Source organism: Monodon monoceros, unplaced genomic scaffold, assembly GCF_005190385.1.
Source record: "Monodon monoceros isolate NGI ecotype Baffin Bay Population unplaced genomic scaffold, NGI_Narwhal_1 Super_Scaffold_11, whole genome shotgun sequence".
Taxonomy (NCBI): Eukaryota; Metazoa; Chordata; class Mammalia; order Artiodactyla; family Monodontidae; genus Monodon; species Monodon monoceros.
In genome coordinates, this window is record NW_021703767.1 from 76,612,949 (window position 1) to 76,633,423 (window position 20,475).

The 20,475-nt window shown below is 35.3% G+C and overlaps 1 protein-coding gene across 1 annotated transcript in view; it reads right to left on the minus strand.

Moving 5' to 3' along the window:
• The window catches only part of OSTN (osteocrin), a 37,997-nt gene extending 23,371 nt beyond the window's left edge, over positions 1-14,626 (minus strand). Inside the window, exons 1-3 of the mRNA XM_029215018.1 lie at positions 14,576-14,626; positions 3,521-3,619; positions 897-1,111 (exon numbers count right to left, since the gene is read on the minus strand). Coding sequence (XP_029070851.1) covers positions 897-1,111; positions 3,521-3,619 — 314 coding nt within the window. The 5' untranslated portion in view covers positions 14,576-14,626. The remainder of the gene's footprint in view (positions 1-896; positions 1,112-3,520; positions 3,620-14,575) is intronic.
• Between the last annotated feature and the right edge of the window lie 5,849 nt (positions 14,627-20,475).

Here is a 20,475-nt window from a genome sequence, read left to right on the forward strand (position 1 = left end):
CAAGCAGGATTTAGAGAATTTAGTGAATAATGGAACGTTTAATGTAAGCAAATGGAATCCTGGTGAGGAAAAGGGATCCTAGTAAATTCCCCAAATTCCAGATTTTGGGGAATTGGGTGATCTTTTGTGTCACTGCTGCTGTGAAATGTACAGCATGAGGAACAGATACTGTGGGGGTAGAAAATGAATTAAGTTTGGAATGACTGCTTTAAAGTACTGACACTTACTCAATGATTAAAGAGAGATTTAATTATTCTAATTCTGTTATAATAGTTAACAGTTTACAAAGTACTCATTTGATTTTTATAGAGGTAAGTAATTATCCCCATTTTCCAGATAAATAAGCTGAGGATCACAGAGAATAAGATTCTTATACAAGTCACATGGCTAGAAATGCTTAGAAATTTGACTTAAACATATGTGTCCTGACTCCAGGTCCTGAGAGCTCTTCACTGCCTTCTTGGTATAGGAGAGGGGACTTATTCACATCATTTGGAATGCTGTGTAACAAGGGTAAAAATAAAATGGTATTGTGGTTACCTTTATTAACTAGAAAATGCAACTGACCAGAACATTTATCTCATAGGACACACTTTTCCCCTTGCTTCCCAAATGCTGTTATGTCTTGTAAGAACTACTTTATATTTACATGCAACAGAATCTTCTTCAGAAAACATTTTGACAAAAATATTTGTGCACACCATAGCAGTTATTTTGCTCCCTAAACATTATTTCTAAAATGATGCCATTAAACTCAGAAATTAGCTAAGACACTTTTAAATCTGTTTACCTACAAGGTTTTCATTGTATTTTTTTTAATGTGGACTTCTCTGTTTCTGAACCCAGAGTGGAAGAATTAGAAAATGAAAATGTTCCTTCTCTAAGAGTTCACTTACCTCTGTTTACCTTTATGATTTACAGAGCCAGCTGAGAGTCTGTCCAGGGGAGAACCAAAACCAGAGAAGCTTCTTTTCTTCTTTGTTTCAATCACATCATTCTCCAGAGACACAAGTTCATCAAGAAGTAAGAGTTTTGCTGCCAGATCAGTGGCTGATTTCTCTTCCTTGACTGTGGGTGGTGACTGAACATCTAAGACTCTAGGATCAAAGGCCTATAGGGCAGGAAAGGTGATTCCATTCATTAACGAGAAGAAAATACATACAATCGTCTGCATTTGGCTTTTGCTATTTTTAGCTGACATGCCTGTCATGAACCTTGATTTCTCATGAGTTATGATCCAGAGAGAAAGACTTTTGGGGACAAAAACACATAGAGATGAGGTTTATCCAAAAGAAATGAAAGGGAAACTAAATACTCACACACACATACACATACACACACACACACAAAAAAAGGTAAACTCCTCTAAAGGAGGCCTGCCTCTAACATTTAGTATAACGGATTATTCTTTCAGATTCTTTCCCAGTAGCAACTGCATCCTTCCTTATTACTCCAAAAGCACTTTATCTATACTTCTTTCATCACTGCCATCATTACATTTTCCCTTGTATTAGATTAGCTACAATATATTTGTATTGCCTATTAGATTGTGAGTAACTTGAGGGCAAAGACTATGTCTAATTAGTCTTTTATCTGCTCTATTCAATGCCTAACCCAGTATTTTGCTCATAGTTAGTACTCAGTAAATTTCTGCTGAATATTTATTGAATGAATTCTGAAAAAAATCTAAACCTCATGTTATTTTCTTTTCACCACTCATTCATTCCTTACTGATTCAAGCCACTAAACATCCACTGTGCAGGTCCTGCGTTAGACCCAAGAGATCCCAAAATGAGTAAAATCCAGTCTGTGCCCTGAAGGAGCTTACCATCTCCACCCATGTGATTTACTAACAAATATTAATGAGTGTCTACGATGAGTCAGAGCTATCCCAAGGACTTTATTGTCCCATGTCAGATTTCTTGTTTGTTTGTTTACACATATTGCCACTTGGCATGTCATCCAAACCATAAAAGTGTAAGCTTCCAGTTTGTGAAGTCTGTCTTCCTTTCTCAGGCGCAGTCACAGCATTTCAGAAAATGCTCCTGCTAGCAATCTGGAGTCATTTTGTCGTGCAGGGGATGCTACTTCTTTCCCAAGAGCCTGAGGCTATTCCCCCGTGGGAAGAAGGGTTAATAACTACAGGGGTCTCTTCCCTTTCCTCCTTTAGTCACATTCTTGCCAGACTCTTGGTCTGGGAAAGACTCTTTTTCTTCACTTCCTGTCTTTATTTTTGAGTTACTTCTCTTATTCTCTTTCTATTCCCTTCATTTTTTTCTCAATAAAATGAAACGGTAGTACTTTCCAAGCCTTTTCATCATTGACTCACACAATTCTCTTTTGCAGTACTTAGAGCCCACCTCAAAGCTCTGAGACCTAAAGTCATTGAGCTCCTTCTTTCCTAAACCAGTGAAATCTGCTCTAAGTCTGGCCAGTTCTTTCTGGAAAACCCCTCTTGCCCTGCGCTTTCTGATTCCCATGAGGAGAGATTTATATCAGGTCCTCTTCACTGCTTAGTGCACACTCTCAATCACCATATAATTTCTTTATCTCCTCTCTCTCTTTTTTCTATTCTGTCCTGAATACTGCCATGAAGTTAATTATCCCCAAACACTACTTTCATCATATAAAAACATTAAAAATCTCTATAGCTCTTTGTAACTCATAGTTCAAAGTCCACAACTTTAAAGAAAACCTCAACTTCTGTTACTTCCCTACATAAGCCTGGCAGCATAGAAACTAAAGAGGGGAAGGATGTTATAATCATGAGAAAGAAACTCTTAAGATCAGGAGGCAAACCTCCAAAGAGCAAATTTAGGAGATCTTTTATTATCTCTCAGAGCTTCTTCCAAAAACTATGTGTTCATTCTTCCAACTGACGTATATACAAAGTAGATTTTTGTTTCTTTTTAAAAATATTCTTAATCATCAGGAAAAATTCACAAAACTTGCATAAAACTTGTCCTTCAGTAAAACACATTTCAGATTCTCACCTTATGTTATTTAAGAAGCACAAAGAATGTATGTTTCTATTAAGATCAAATGAGCCAAATTAACTTTTCTCTGTGTGGCGATGTCCTCACATTTCTTTTCCTTTGTAGTTTAGTCTTGGCAGCAAGAAAACATCTGTAGAGTGATAAAATTTTGGCCCAACTACTCAAATCTTGACGTGTAAATGACTTCAAATTTCACATAAAAGCACTTTATCTTCATGTTATTGATTCAATTATAAATATGGCTGAAATTATAATGAATTTTCTCCTATAGTTTTTGGTCTATGGAATACAAATCTTTGCTGTTACTTACAGCTTTTTTTTTTTTTTTTTTTTTTTTTAACATTTAGATACCTGGTTTTCTGTGAATCCACGGTGAGGACAAGGTATAGAAAGAAATGCCTATTTACTTGATTTTTGTGTTATCAAACCTTCTCCCTACTTGTCAGCAACACCTGCTTCTGACATTAGTAAAAATGGCTTATGTTCATAAAAGAAGTATGGTCCCTTAAGCTAGTTTCCATTACCTCTGCTGTGACATCCACTGAGAGCACTTTTCCTGAGCTCCAGACCACCAACGTCGCAGCCAGGATAAAATGTGCACTTGCCAATCTCCAGTCCAGCATCTAAGGGTCATACACATCAGGGTTAACATTGATTAGTCTGGCAAGATAGAAAACAAAAATGTCTATAAAGTTTGTTACAGGCAGGTAATAAACCAAATTATTCAGCTACTATACGTTGGAGTGCACCTCTGCAAAACTTATATAATACTTAATAGAAGCTGTCAATCTCCCAGAATGAATTCTATCAAGACTTCATTTCCATGGAAACCTAGACTGGGGTTGTAGAGCTATAATCATAATTTAACTTTAAGCCAAGTCTGAAAAATCTAGTTTGTGTAACTTTATTCTTTGACTCTCTAATCCACAGACTACAACCTCATGTACCTAAGGGGAAATATGTTAAATTGACTAGGTATGAGAGACTAAGGCCTGGTGGGATTTGTGGTGAGCAAGAGAGAATGTGCTGAGTCTAAAAGCAATTCAATTCAAAATTTCAGAAACACCACAGTTCCAATAGGAGACTATCTTTATGTCCCATGATATGTAAGGATTTCTTGAGCAAGATTCAAAAGGTAGATCTCATGGAAAAAATTAACGAATTACACTATATCAAAATTGAAAAATTCTACATGATAAATACAATAAACAAATTACAATAAAAACCAAATTAAAAATGGAATATATTTTCAACAGATATAAAAAAGAAAGATTAGCATTTGAAACATTTAAATAACTCTGATAAATAAAATTTTAAAAACAGACTCACAATTAAGTAAAACTGGGCCAAAGTTTATAAGGAGACATGTATCTGAAAGTTCATAGCTTCATTTTATATAGTAGTAAGAAAACGAATCAACTCAAGTACCCTACTCAAGAGGAAATGGATTGATCAAATGAGGTAAATTCATACTATGGACTTTACGCAAATAAATTAAATATGGGTGTTATCTACTGTTCCAAACAAATGACCTGAATGTTATGTGTAATTATATGCAAGGATTTAAAAAAACAGATTTTAGGGGAGATTAGAAGTTCTAGAACAATACATATGCCATGCTACCATTTACCTAAATTGGAAATACGTAAAGCAATTTCATATATTTTGAAATCTATACATATAATTAAAATATAAACCAATGGAACTTGATTCATGACTATGATTACTTCTGGAGAGGGTGGGGAGTATATGAGATTATGGAGAAAACATAAGGGACTCAGTTTTTATCTCTCTATATATACATACTAAAGCAAACATGTTAAAAGATTACATTTGTTAATTCTGTGTAGTAAGCACAAAGGTATATCATTTATGAATTTTTACATTAAAAAAACTATAAATCCAATTAAAGCTTATCTACAGCCGAGATCAGGCCTGCGGGATGCCAGTCTTGCCACTGGTTAAAGCAGAAGACCTTGCCCTGCTGGGAGAAGCTCACAGGCTGTGAGCTACCAACAGAACGGGCTTGACTTCACCACTTAGCACATGACATTGGGAAGTCCCCCAGGCCATCCTTCATGAATGAGAAGTTTCAGTAAACTTCTGTTGCCTTAAAAAAACCATTTGGAAACCTACAGGGAGCAAAAAGAAAGGGATCCTAGGATCGATCTGAAGAACTGGATTTGACTCGTATTTACTTTAGTAATAGTGTGACGTTGAGTGTGTGTCATTTAACCTACTTGAGCTTTATTTTCCATATTTGTGAAATGAGGAGTAATTCTGACCTCAGAAGAACTTTTTGAGAGGATTGGATTAATTCATGTATAACCTCTTTAACCCATATAGCACTTATAATTTGTAAGTGAAAGAACATTTATGAGACATTACTAAATATTTCTTTAATAACTACATTCTCTTTGGTGTGATCCAAGATTTTCTTTATGACATTTCCTTAAAATGTTGTTACTGTGAAACCTCAGTGTGGATTTTAGTAATAAATGTATCTGCTAGAATACAGACAAATAAGACCTAGACAGAGTAACATCTGTATTAAATGTGTATTAATACTTAAAATGGAGATAAAATATTTTAGTATTGTCTATAACATTTATTTATCAAATATAATCTTAATTTTCATGTAATGCAGCCTAAACTAGTTCTTCATTATGTCATCAATTACTCTACTTTGCAATCTAGTCATACAATATTGTTCACTAGCTGTTTCTCTGTATTCCACAATTTCTGGAAGGGAGCAGTAAATTCTGTGTTCTCTTTCTGACAAACTTATATTTAATATTTGAGTTTTTTGATAAGTATCTAAAAACAGCTAATCATGATTATTTCTCTAAATTGAGACAGGAGAAAAATAACAAGCATGAATGTAAAAGTTATCTGGTAAAAATACCAACCAAACACTGCATTACTTATTTCTTTAGAAAATCAGCCATTGAATCGTTCTTCCTTCTGATTTTGCTGCTGTCTCTGACTTCCCTCAGCAAAAGGGAAGACATATCAAAAACATAAGTGTATTTTTACAATGAGCTCATATTTCTGGCATATCTTTTTTTTAAATAGCTCTTTCATTCAATCAAAGATAAACTACCGTTGTGATGTTTTTCTTCCACTTTTTTTTATCCTGCTAAAAACAGGTTACAAAGTGTGAAATCGTTCAATTTTATGAGCTTCCCCATGTGGATTGCCTTCAACTATTTTTATGCACATTTTACTAACCGGTTTTCTCTTCATCTCTGCAATCTTATAAAAGGTACAGGATGATGGGTGTTTGTAATATTGATGATTATGTCTGAGGCATATATTTTTGTGCTTGGGTGTATATAGGAAAAAAGTCATAATGTATCATCTTACAGATAACCACATCCTGATTATTTGGATAGGGAGATATAAAAATAAATGCTGAGTTTAAATACACCCATTTAATGGTTTAAAGCCATGCTTGCAGCCAGTTAACGAAAAGGCCAAGTTCCTAAATATGGCATTTGGTACACTAATGAAAACAAACACCCTGGCACCTGCCACACAAAAGACATTTGATTAACTAGTTGAAACTTGATTGCTACAAAATTAGAAACAGAGGAAATTATAGGGAGGGAAGGAAAAGACCAGGTTCAGCTCCGTTTTCCTATTTTGTTGATAGTGGATAAATATAGCCCATGACTAAAAATCTACCCAGCCCCATGTACACTCCAGATCACAGAAGGAACACTCAAAGGCTGTTCATTGTGTGAATACATGATAGTGGAGGTGTTTGCAATTATTTTTGGTACAGCTATACTTTTCATTGAGTAATTTTTGAATAACATTCCTCTAATGTGAGGAGCCTCAAAAGAGACAGTGGGCATGGGATCTGCCTTATAAGAAGATTAAGCTCTGAAAGTCCAGCAGTAAAGTAACTGGTTTAATTATATTTAAACTAGGATTAAATGAGAAGTCTGTTAAAATGAAGAAAGATGTTTGCATTATTGAGAATCAGTGCTGCAATGAGTCATTGTTACTGTGAAAAATGATCTCTCAAGTAGGCTCTGTGGGAAAAAGAAAAGATTGGTTGCCGCTGATCCAAACTCTCTGCCTTTGAGGGCTGGTGTTGAAGAAAAACAAATCACTCAGGTGACGAAGGAAATTTCTCTTCAACAACGTCTGACTTAGGGATAGTAGATCTAACCATTAGAAACTCACAAAAGGACTGAGTTTGGGGGTTGATTCTTGATAACTTCTGGGATAATTTCTTGATTAGAACTATTCCAGATAGACTCTATCCACCCTATTTTCAACAGAAGTTAAAAAATAAAGCCTTAATTAAAGATAAAGGACTTTAAAAAAGTAATTATTATTATTTTTACTCCTCTTCTTCTGCTTTGGCGTTGCAGACATTTAAGTGAGATTTAACAGGACATGTTATGAAGGGTCTCTAGTTCTGACATTGGGAAATGACCGTGTGTACCTGCACACAACACTCCCCAAATCTTCTTTCTCTGAAAACTATGGTGGTCTTCTAGGCAAGTGGTGGATCATCTTGGTCCCGCAGTAAATCTGTAAAACGGAATAAGTTCTTCTTCAATGTGCCCTTTACCCTGCCCCATAAAGTCGTGGTCACCCAGGTCTTTTTGATAATAGACGAAAGCTTCCAGGATAGTAGATAGCAGAATAACTATCATTTTTTATTTTAAAGACGGGCCTAAAAGGGACAGTGGTTAACACAGTCTGTGTGGCTCGCTGTGATAGAAAGAGACCTGATCTAGAGGTTCTGAGACTCAGGCCCTGCCTTGGCTCGGCTGCTAATTCACTGTATGATTTTGGACAAACCCTTTCCTCTCTAGACTGAGTAAACTGAGGTTAGCCTCCCTGACCTCTAAAGTTGCTTCTAGCTTTTGTAAAGTCCGTTTCTGTATCTGGCTCTTTTCTGGTGGAAGCACAGACTCTGTATGTAGGTAATGATAATAGTTGGTGTAGGTTTGGCTGGGAAAAGCTTTCTGCTGTCCCTCAAATCAGCTGAGTCTATACATAAGATTTTGCATCTAGGTTTTCACATAAATATGCTCCTCTTGAATTTTAAGTATTTCTAGCTGAAAAGACAGGGCCTTCAAATCTTTGATTTTAAGGTTTTATTTATGGTAAGCAATCCCATTTTATAAATGTATTTTAAGAAAGAAAAAAAGCTACCGATTAAATTATGCCATGCTATCAAGTGTAAGACATTCCAACTTCAGAGATGTTAAATGTGCACAGAATGGATGAAATATGCTGTATCTATTTACTTTCAAATGTTTACTTGGATTTTGTTTCATCATGCTTAAGATAGTATACTCAATTCCCCCATATTTTCAAAACAAACATTGTTAGAGCTGAGGGAGGATCCAGATTCCCTAGCATGCAGCAGTTATATCTGCTCTTATGGGGTCAGAGAAAGAAAGCATTGTACAATATTTAACGCATTATCAGTTATAAATTTTAAAAATCACATAATGTTACAAAATTTAAAGATTTGATTGATTCCTTATTCCTCTGCATTTGTAGTTAATAGTCTATCAAAGGAAAATAATCATTTGTATATTTCCAGAGTACTCACAAGTCTTAGTATTAGTGGATACAAAAATCACTATTATCAAAAGCTCCTATTTTGGTTATAAAATAGGAATTTTTGAAAATAGAAATTTTCAGATATCTGAAACACCACCAGTTTCACATATACACATATTTTTTCACATATGTACATATATTTTTCACACAATGTTTTTCTAAAAATCTTTAGATAAACTAATGAGTATTTTAAAAATAAAAATTTTCAGTCAATAAATGGGCATTCATCATCAGAAAAATATTTCTATGATGGTGAGGAAAAACTCAGAATTAGGCTTGAAGGATAGGGATAAGTGTCCGTGCTGCGCCTGGTAACCTTGAGCAAGATGCTTAAACTGTCAAAACTGTCTAATAAAACTCATTTTATGAACTCACATTTTAATTAATTAATTTTGTTTAATTTAAAATTATTTAATTAATTTACAAATAGCACAAATCATTATGGATTTGCCTTGTTTGCCAGATAAGAGCAATAAAAACATTTACTTTCATATTTAATATTATTTATTAAAACATATAAAGATATACATTTATCTGTGAAAAAACACTGCATCATTTTTATTCTTATTTTATCATAGGTGAACTTTTCAATGGAGACTCTAAATTTTGCATGAAAACATTTTGAAAACTATAAGATAATATGGAAAGATTAACTACATGGTATAAAAATGATTATTTCTGAGCTGAAGGCAAGTGTTTGATGACAAGTCCTTCCAAGGAAAGTAAAGCTTATACTCAACCACCACCTAGGGAATCTGGGGCCGTTCATAGAGACAATCAGCAAAGCTTATGTTCAACAATCAAGAGGATACATAACAGTTTGACATGATACAGATAATCTTGATATTTCAATGAGTGACATTTGAACAGGGTGTTAAGTTTGTGTCTAGTTTTCATTGATGAGAGAAGCAACCAGATGCTTGAGACACTTTCCTGCTAGAAAGCAGAGACTTGGACGCTGGAGTCTCTTCTTTATTGGTGCTGCAATTCCACTGCCTATGGTGCAATCGGCTCCACAAACAAGCGAACTAAGTGTGGCTTTGGCACTTATAACTTCAGAAGTGCGGATTAGTTTTGGATCCTCATAAAGTCAAATACTAGATTTAAAATCATTGAGGATTTTCACCCAAGAGCAACTGAATTACAACTGGTAGTTTTTGTCACTAGCATACATATAATCTATATCATTCTCACAGAAATACATCTGAGAAATACTCATGGTGTTTAGCCGTTTGTTTAAAATTCTCTTTATGAAATTTGCTATTTTCAGTAGATTGTGTGATGGGTATTTGCTTTATATTTTGAGTGTGATTTTGAAAGGAAGGTGCAAATTGAGACTGAGAAATTTAACATTTCCTTTTCTTTTAAGAAATGAAAATGTCAGGAATGTATTATTTCTCATTTCTCATTGCTCTTCCGTTGGCAGTAGTTAATTTTCCGAAGCCACATAGCCAGTTAGAAGAAGAGCCAGAACAACAATGTAATGCTTTCAGACTCTCAGTTTCATGCTCCTTCAAGTATAACTTATTTGTAGAAGTATAAACATTTTCCCATCTCCAAAACAGATTGCTTATAAAGTCAAATGTTTATGGATGAGGTGTTCTTAATGTGGCAGACACCTGCATTTTAAAACGACTTTCCCTGGGGGGCTTCCCTGGTGGTGCAGTGGTTAAGAATCCGCCTGACAATGCAGGGTACACGGGTTCGAGCCCTAGTCCGGGAAGATCCCACGTGCTGCGGAGCAACTAAGCCCACGAGCCACAGCTACTGAGCCCGAGTGTCACAACTACTGAAGCCCGTGCAGCTAGAGCCCGTGCTCCAAATGAGAGAAGCCACCACGATGAGAAGCCCGTGCACCGCAACAAAGAATAGCCCCCACTCACCGCAACTAGTGAAAGACTGCGTGCAGCAACGAAGACCCAACACAGCCAAAAAAAAAAAAAAAAAAAAAAATTCTTTGAAATGAATTTCCTTGAATGCTAAAAATCAGGAAGAATGATTATTTACTGGTATACATGTGTTAACTGATTTTATTCTGTCTGGCAACATTTTTGTTCTTTTTCAGACACTACTGCCTTCCAAAATCATAAAATTTTGTTGTTAAATATCTCAATTTTTTTTTTCTATTTGGAATTCTCAATCATACTACTAGTATCTTTCTTGCACAAAGTTAAGAAGGCAGAAACCTACAATAACACTAGTAAGATCCCACTATTAAAAAGCCCAGGTATGTATGTTTAACAAACTATTTAAATGTTACTGTAAACTCCTTGACGGTAGGAACTATGACATGTTCACTATTGTATCTCAGCACCCAACATAACGCCTGGCAGAGAGTCAACATTATGTGTTGAATGAATGAATGAATGAAGCAGCCCTATGTAGTAGGTAAACAGAAATGTGGGACAGATATTAACTTCCCAGTTTTATTGATATGGAAACTAAGGCTTAGAGATGGGAAGAGATTTGCCCAAGTTTTACACCTACAGTAATATATGATGAAGTTCATGCCAAAATCCCGGTATGTCCGTTAATGTTTCACATCACAGATTCTCATTCTAATGAAAGAGACATGCATCATTATTCCCTAATCATTATACCAGTAAAGTTTCAGATATCTCCTTATCAAACACTAATTTGTGCTCAGATCCCTGAATTATTATAAGTTTCTTCATGTAAAACTATGTTATCTAGAAAGACAAGAGAACTTGGTGTATGATTGTGTGCAATTCTGGTAAGGGAATTTGTTCTTTAATTCTAATAATGAATAATGGGAAAAATAAGAATCTTCAAAACTAGAGATAGGGAAAAGCTGGTAGAGTTGCACATAAACATTCTGTTTAGCCATTTGATACGGAGGTCATTTTTATGTTGTATAAAAAGGCTTTCAAAGGGTAAAATTGGATAACTGCAGTTAAACATGGCATATATTAGCATCAGGGTAATGTGGAATACTACCACCTCCTTCACCCTTTACCCCACTTTGTACTTATATATACTATTTAATAAAATAGAATTATAGCAGGGTGATAGAAAATAAAATATAATAAAGAAAGTAATATTGATTGGGGGAAGGAAATTTTACTAAAGAGAGTTATAAATGGAAATCACTCTTAACATTTAACGTTACAGTATATTATGCATTATCATTAATTTCAGCCACAATATTTTATGAAAATATTAGCATACAACTATAAAGAATATTATAATGAGAAGAAAACAAAGGGAAGAAATCTGTTATACTTAAAACATAATTATTCTTCAAACTCTAATTATATTAACAAAACTAGATATTAATTGAATTTTAATATGATTTTATATCATTTATATTTTGTTTTATAGTTCATAAGATATCTCTATTAAACATTTTTTTTTAAATCACTAATTATGTTGTCACAGTCATGATTTTCCCATAGTTTTTGTAATATTGACAGTGTAGCATAGTCAGGCTGTGTCGTGGAAGCAGAGCCAGCCTGAGTGTTATGGGAATTAAGGAGCTTGTTACAGGAACTAGACCTTACACAAGCATGGGAGCAGTCACGGAGGGCTGGACTGCCAAGGAGGTAGAGGAGGAGATGTCACTTCCTAAACCTCTTAGTGCCCCAGCATGGATGGACAAGTCAGAGTTTGCAAGGAAATGCAACCACCAAAGTGGGACTACAGGGAAGCCATGGAGAGGTCCATGGAAAGGTCCATGGAGAGGTCCATGGAAAGCCACAGCTATCACTTGGTGGGTCAGCAGCCAAGTTCTCAGTGGTGGCCCAGGTGATATTTTAAAGGTGCATTTTTCACATGTTTAGAGTCTTATGTGTCATAGGAACATAGGGTTTTAGAAAGGAAGGAGGCTCTCATTAGAAACTGTGGAATTTACCATCCTCAATAGATGGAGAGAGCCAGACTCAGAGGTAATTAACTTGTCCGAGGGAGAGAAAATGAAGGGGAGATGTAAAATGGATTAAGAGGAGGAGGCATGGAAGAGGAGTTGTTTCTGGAGGGAACGGGTGTTTTGTTCTGAGACCAGAGCAGATGAGGCATTGATAAGGGAGAAGAGGCAAGGCTGAGCAACAGCCAGTTCAAACCAGCCAAGGCACCAGCAATTACTGGCTGGTGATGCTAACCACTGCTCCAGAGAGGTACCCTGAAAATTATTTGCAGAAAGAAGGAGGACTCAGCTAAAAATATCTCTAGTCAAAGAGATCTTTAGGCACATGGGAGTTGGCCTGTGTAGAGACGTGCCTAGGGTTAGGAGAGAACTTGTGACTCATCATTTGTACCCACACGGACTCTAGTTTTACTGAGGAGAGAAAAATGCCCCTAGGAAGCTGAGTAAAAGCTGTTGAAGACAGGACTGGGATTACAAAGCTGGTTTCCTGACTCCAAAGCGTGTGTTCCTCTGATAACACCATTGAACCTAAGCAAACATTGTCTGATGTGTAGAGATCACAGTGGATGAAATATTGGCAAGGAGGTTAAGTTAGATGATGTCTAAGGATTAGCCCCAAGATTCTGTGATACTGAGTCCTCATTCTCTAATATAGGGAAAAGTGACTGATATGGGAGCTTCCCCAGGTCATTCTCACGTTCAGTATCACTGGCACTTTTAGTTCTTTCATCTCTTTCAATAATAACAAAATGTTGTCGAGCCCTACTGTGTGCTTAAGCTTGCATGAAGTTGCACAACTACATAGTGACACGGTTGGGGTAATATTTTGAGACTGCTTACTTTGAGTTCTGTTCATTTGAGACAAGCTCAACCAATCTAATTTTACTAATTAATGTTCAAATCATTGAAAGTATTTGAATAGAAGTTAAAATTATAGCCCTGAGGTCCCCATACCTAGTCTACTAAACATATCTGCTTCTTTACTGCCCATGATTCGTTGTATCGGAATCAGTTTAAAACCCTGAGAAATAAAGGGCGAAAGCAAATAACCTTAAATACCTTAAATAACTTATTGAATGAAGCCACAGTACAATTCACTTATAAAGAGGAGATGAAGGCATATCTGCAGGAAGCTTTTCTTAGAAAAGTTCTATTAAGAGTGATGAAGAGTAGTACCAAAGTAAAGAGAAGACACAAAATGTGCTGACTCTTGTGGGAGACCATTAAATATAGTGCTATCAATTCTATAGCTTACATGAGCACTGAAATCATCATAAAGCATTGTTTAAATTATGTAATTTCTAGAAAGATAACTCATAAATAAATAATAATCTCATTCCTAAACCTATAATATCTATAATTGTAATTCAAAGGAGCTATATTTTGTTTTGCTAGAGCTGAATTTATTGAGTGTACACTATTTCCACAGGTCAAAACCTGAAACAAAATTTTAAATTTCTTCTTAAACAGACCTCAAATGTATGTTTCAGATTAACTCTTAATTCAATAACTTAATAGCAAGAGCACTTCAAATATTGAAGAATAGACATTGATCTAAGTCTACTCTAAGCTATGTTATTAATATTATACTTGCCTATTTGAGTTTTGTAAGCATAAAATCAGATGATAATATGGGTTTGAAGAATATAGAATACAGAATTTTATTAGTTTAGGGATGTTTCCTAAGTTCCAATTGTAATAGAAATACAGATAAGAGAAAAACTTTCTTTTCTAGCTAGGTTTTTAAAATTAGGCTACTTTGTACATTTAAGAATTTCCTAACACTGGATATATTTGATGAAAGCAAAATTAATACATCTAACATACTTTCTCTTTCTCTCTGTTTTAAAATAGAATATAAAAGCAAAAGTAATGTAATAAATATAAAATACCTGAGCAAACAATTATCTCCACCCTAAGTTTGCATTACAAAAATATCTTAGATTTTTTACTCATTTTTAGAGAGGAAAATATTTCCAAAAACATTTCTGACTTTAGCTAAATCAAGATAAAATCAAAACATTTAAAAAGTATGTGAAAATTTTTTAAAAAGTTAAAAGGAAAAAGCCTAACTCTTTATCAGCTTTTATATTTAACTTACCTTGTGAAAAATCAGGAGATTCTCACTTTAGAGTCCTGTCTGTGCAGTTTCTCCCAAACTCAGCTCTGATGGTGAGTTTTTGCTCTGAGTTTTTATAGTCTCAGTTATACACCCCTTACTCCAATCCCTGCCTTTGCTTTCTCTTACATCATTTCTACAGATTTTCCACTGAACATTTTCCCAAGCTTCTCCTCAATCTCTCTCTCTCTCTCATCCTTTTCCCTCTGTCTTTCCCAGTCTCTATCTCTCTTTCTCTGTTTCCCTCTCCTGTTCTTCCTCTCCATATTTATTCTATCTACTGCTTTGACCATGGAATTTAAGTAGCAACAGGAGCATGGGCTCCGGAAAATTTAAGTATACATTTAGTATTGTGTTCAGCCTTAGACCCATCACTTCTTCCTGAGGTTTTAGTCCAGCTCTGATAATTACAAATCGTATTTGGGAAATAAAATGCACTAAGATTTATTAAAAAGAAAGTCACTAGGATATTTCAAAGTAAGATTTAGGGAAACAAAATCAGAAATGCAAACTGATTTATTGATGTATATTTTGGACCCTTAAATAAATGATCATGTATGGAAATGGTGAGTAGTTTCAGCCTCAGTCAGGTGCCGCAGCCCTGTCAGTGAAACTGACAGCTACTTTGTAATTAACATTGCTATACTGGGAAGGCTGTCACTAACAAACCTATAAATACTGAACTGGACATGTGGGCTATAAATGCAGTCGTTGTAATCATTTTTATCCTCCTCTTGTTCTCCAGTATTTTAATTTCCTTTTAACCAAAACATCCCTGCTTGTGTCTGAAATTTTCCTTCATTTCCATTTCCTACTAATCACATTTGTAACTTTACATACACGAATTATAAAAAATAAATTATTATACGTTATTAAGTCCTAAAGGTAATATGTTGTCAGATGATTATTAGCTCATTTAATTCACCAGTAGATCCCCATTTAACAGATAAAGAGATTGAGTCTCATGAGTTAATGAGATCACACAGCTAGGAAGTAGCAGCAGAGCCAGATTTCTAACACGGATCGTAATTCCATACCCAGTTTTCTTCCCACGACTTCACTCTGTCTCACTATTTAAAAAGCTGGAAAAGAGAATCCAAATCAGATTACGTTTTTGCACAAATAGAAATAAATTTGTTCTTTTCGGTTTTGCTTTAAAAGGCATTTAAAATGCTACTCGCTTGTATAGGAACTAGTACATGGTTAATTTAGATCTAGATGGAGAACTGACCGGAGCACACTGAATTGGTGGGACAGTAAAATGCTTCATTTTTGTGAAGGGCTTCCAGGGATAACATATGTCTCAACAAACTTGAAATTTGAGTAGTTGGCAGTGATAGTTCACAAGTCAAGATAAAAATACAGCCTAATCGTGTCCTTGTTTAGACATTACTGCCATAAAACAATTACGTTAACTTGAATCCACATGCTGGAAACTCTCAATACAGATTTAACGGATTCATCATAATGCTACTAGAAGCCAATATTCTTGACGTACCTTCTACCCTTATTTGAAACGCCTCCCTTAGCATGCTGACAAGTGATATCTGTGGCTGATTTATTCCAGATCTGTCCCTGCTTAGACAGTCCAAAGATTCCACCCTATTTGTGGATTTTGTTGACCTAATTCAAAAGTTTGACTTAACTGTTCTTTAGCAACAGTTTATTCCAGGAACAAAACCATGGTACATTTAAGCCATTCATATGGGCTTCTGCACATTATAAAGCCCTATGTAAATGACTTATGCATTTATACATGATAAAGAAATTCTGTTACTTAAAAGAGAGACTAAAATAGAAGCATATGAAGAAATAGAAAGAGAATAAACGCCCAATAATAGATGAAGAGATTAACATGAAAAAGAGAAAAAAAATACTGAAAACTTATATCATTATTTAATTCTCATAATAACCTTGCTAATGAGGTATTATTACTCATATATAACAGATGAGAAAACTAAAGCTCAAATATGTGAAAGCGATAGCCCAAGTGCTCACAGCTTAAAATTGATGATGAGAACAGGAGCTGAATCTTGCTTTCTTTATCAGTCAGGATTCTGGCAAGAAAGAGGTGGCACACTCAAATTGAGAAATTTGAGAATAATTTAATGTGGGCAGGTGTGGAGGAACCAGAAAGTATCATGCAGTATACTGAACCCCCATTAATAGCCAGGTATTCCTAAACCTGAAGGATTAAAAGTGAGATTACAGGGACCCAGAACAGAGGGATCTTAGTGGAGAAAGTTGCCTGGCAGAAGTGGAACATTTCATCAAGGGACACAGGTAGTCAAGAGTGATCTACAGGGGAGGGAACCTAGGAGACAAACATTGACGTTTCACTTTGCTTCCTGGACACAATCTCCTGTTGTGTTTACATCTGGTCAAACCCTGAGAGATAAAGGACCCAGCACATTGTTTAACCTCAAAATTGCGCTAAGAGACATACAAATGGGTTCCTTTGTAAAGATCAACGTGACTGCAAATGCCACCATTACCCACACTCTTATGCCATATTTCCTAATGCTTTTTGTCAAGTCAGGTTTATTGAGGGATAATTTACATACGCAAAATTCACCCTTTTAAAGTGCACAGTCTGATGAGTTTTGACAAATGTAGACAGTATGTAGCCTCCACTACAATCAAGATAAAGACCATGTCTATAACCTCGCCTCCCAAATTTCCCTCCTGCCTTTTACAGTCAATCTTCTACCCCACCCCCAGGTCCTGATAACCACCAATCTGATTTCTGTCCCTATAATTTTGCCTTTTCCAGAAGGCTGTGAGAAATTATACAGTATATAGTCTTTGGTGTCTCGCTTCTTTCACTTAGAATAATGCTTCTGACTGAGATTTATCCATATTGTTAAATGTATCAGCACTTGGTTTCTTTTTAATAATGAGAGTGTTCGATTGGATGGATGTGCCACAATTTGCTTATTCATTTACCAGTTGGTGAAAATTTGAGTTGCTTCCAGCTTTTGGCGATTATGAATAAAGCTGCCATAAACATTAATATAGCCGTCTTTGAGTGGATATATGTTTTCATTTCACCTGGGCAAATACATAGAAATGGGATTCCTAGATCACGTGGCAAGTGTATGTTTAACTTGATAGGGTATAGTCAAACTGATTTCCATAGTGGCTCTACCATTTTGCATTTCCACCAGAAATGTATGAGAGATCCAATCACTCAGCATCCTTGCTAGCATTGGACAGTCGTTGCCATTTTCAAAACTTTAGCCATTCTAATAAATGTATACTGGTATCTTATTGTGTTTAATTTGTATTTTCATAAAAACTAATGATGTTGAGAATCTTTTCACGTACTTACTTCCCCTTTGTATATCTTCTTTGGTGTAGCATCTGTTTAAAACTTTTGCTTAATATTCAGTTGTGAGAGTTCGCTATATATTCTAGATACAAGAATTTTTATGATTTGTGTTTTGCAATTTTTTCCCCCATTCTGTAGCTTGTCATTTCATTCTCATAGTTTCGTTTCACAGAGCAGGCATTTATAATTTTGATGAAGTACAATTAGCCATCTTTTAAAAATGGAGCATGCTTTATGTACCCTAAGAAACCTTTCCCTCACTCAGGTTTGTAGTGATTTTTTTCTTGTGTTTCCTTTGAGAAGTTTTCAAAATTCTTTTGGCTATTCTAGGTCCTTTACATTTCCGTATAGATTTTAAGATCAGCTTATCAATGTACAAAAAAGAACTATCTGGGATTTTATTGACTCTATAGATCAATTGGAGGAAAAATGACATCTTAAAAGTATTCTGGGGCTTCCCTGGTGGCGCACTGGTTGAGAGTCCGCCTGCCGATGCAGGGGACACGGGTTCGTGCCCCGGTCCGAGAAGATCCCACATGCCGCGGAGCGGCTAGGCCCGTGAGCCATGGCCGCTGAGCCTGCGCATCCGGAGCCTGTGCTCCGCAACGGGAGAGGCCACAGCAGTGAGAGGCCCGCATACCGCAAAAAAAAAAAAAAAAAAGTATTCTGATGTGTGAACATAGTATGTTTCTCTTTCATTTAGATCTTTGATTTCTCTTTACAATGTTTTTAAATTTCAAAACTGTACAAATCTTGTATGTATTTTGTTAAATGTATCACTAATTATTTGATGTTTTTTGATGCTATTATAAATGTAGTTTCTAAAATTTCAATTTCCAAGTGGACATTCCTAGTTTACAAAAATACAATTGATTATTGTATATTGATCTTTTTGTATATTGATCTTATTGTATGTTGATCTTGGTAAACTTATTTATCAGTTCTAGTAGGTTTTTATAGATTAAACAGGATTTTCTATGTATATAAAATTCTCTTGTTTGGGAAGAAAACCTGTTTTGTATCTTCTGTTTCAACCTGTATGTAATTTTTTATTGCCTCAGCCAGCTCTGCCAGTGCAATACTGAATAGACTTGGAGGGTGAACATCCACGCCTTGTTCCTGATCTTGGGGTGAAGAAGGCTTTCATTTTTCACCATTAAATATGATAATGTAGGGTTTTTATAGCTGCCCTTTACCAGGCTGCAGAAGTTCCCTTCTGTCATTAGTTTTCTGAAAGTGAATTGTAACCTTGCTTTTCTGAGATAAACTCTATTTGATCATAACGTATTATTCTTTTTCTACATTGCTGGATTTGGAGTGCTAAAACTTTTTAAGGATGTTTATTCATGAGGGAGATAGGAGATAGGCTTTTCACTTCCTTAAAATATATATTTTTAGGTGTTGGTATGAGAGTTATGGTGGTCTCATAAAATGATTGGGAAGAATTATACCCTTGTCTTAGTCCCTTCAGGTTGTTAAAACAAAAATACCGTAGACTGGAAGGCTTAAAAAACAAGCATCTATTTCTCATGTTCTGGAAGCTGGGAAATCCAAGAATAAGGTGTCTGACCATTTGGAGTCTACTGGGGGCCTACTTCCTGGTTCATAGATGATGAACTTCTCAATGTGTCCTCACATGACAGAAAGTATGAGAGAGGTCTCTGGGGTGTCTTTTATAAAAGCACTAATTCCATTCATGAGGGTTCCACCATCATGACCTAATCACCTCTCAAATACCCCCACCTCCTAATACTATCTCATTGGGGGTTAGGATATCAACATATAAATTTGGTGGGGGGCGGGGAACTAATATTCAGCCCATAACAACCTTCATCTATTTCCTGGAGGAGTTTGTATGGAATTTCTGTTATTTTCTCCTGAAATGTTTGGTAGAATTTGCCAATGAAGTCATCTGTGACATTAGTTGCCTTTGTGGGAAGGTTTTTAACTAAAATTTCAAATTCTTTAATAGGTGTAGGGCTAATCATTTTATCTTTTCCTCCTGAGTGTACTCTTATAGTTTGCATTTTTCAAATTATATGTCCATTTCATTAAATTATTAAATTAAAATGATTTATATATTCTGGTTTTTGCTTTTGTTATTTGTACAATCTGTGATGATACCCTCTATTTTATTCTTAATTCTGGCATTCTTTTTCTTCAGTCTTTTTTTCTTGATCAGTCATTCTAGAATTTTATCAATTTTGTTTGTCTTTTTAAAGAATCAGCATTTGTTTTCATTGATTTTCTCGATTTTCATCCTTTTATTTCACTAATTTTGGCTATGTTTTGTTTCCTTCCTTTTTTTCTGATGGGGGTTTACTTTGTTCATCTTTTTCAATTTTCTTAACATGGATGCTTAGATTATTGATTATAGATATTTCTTTTCTTCTAATATAGGCATTTAGTGCTATACATTTTCCTCTAAGCACTGCTCTAGCTAAATTTTATACATTTTGATATGCTCTGTTTTCAGGTTTTATTTGATTTGGAACTTTTTCTGATTTTCTTTAAAATTGTGACTATTGGTTATTTAGATATTTGTCATTTA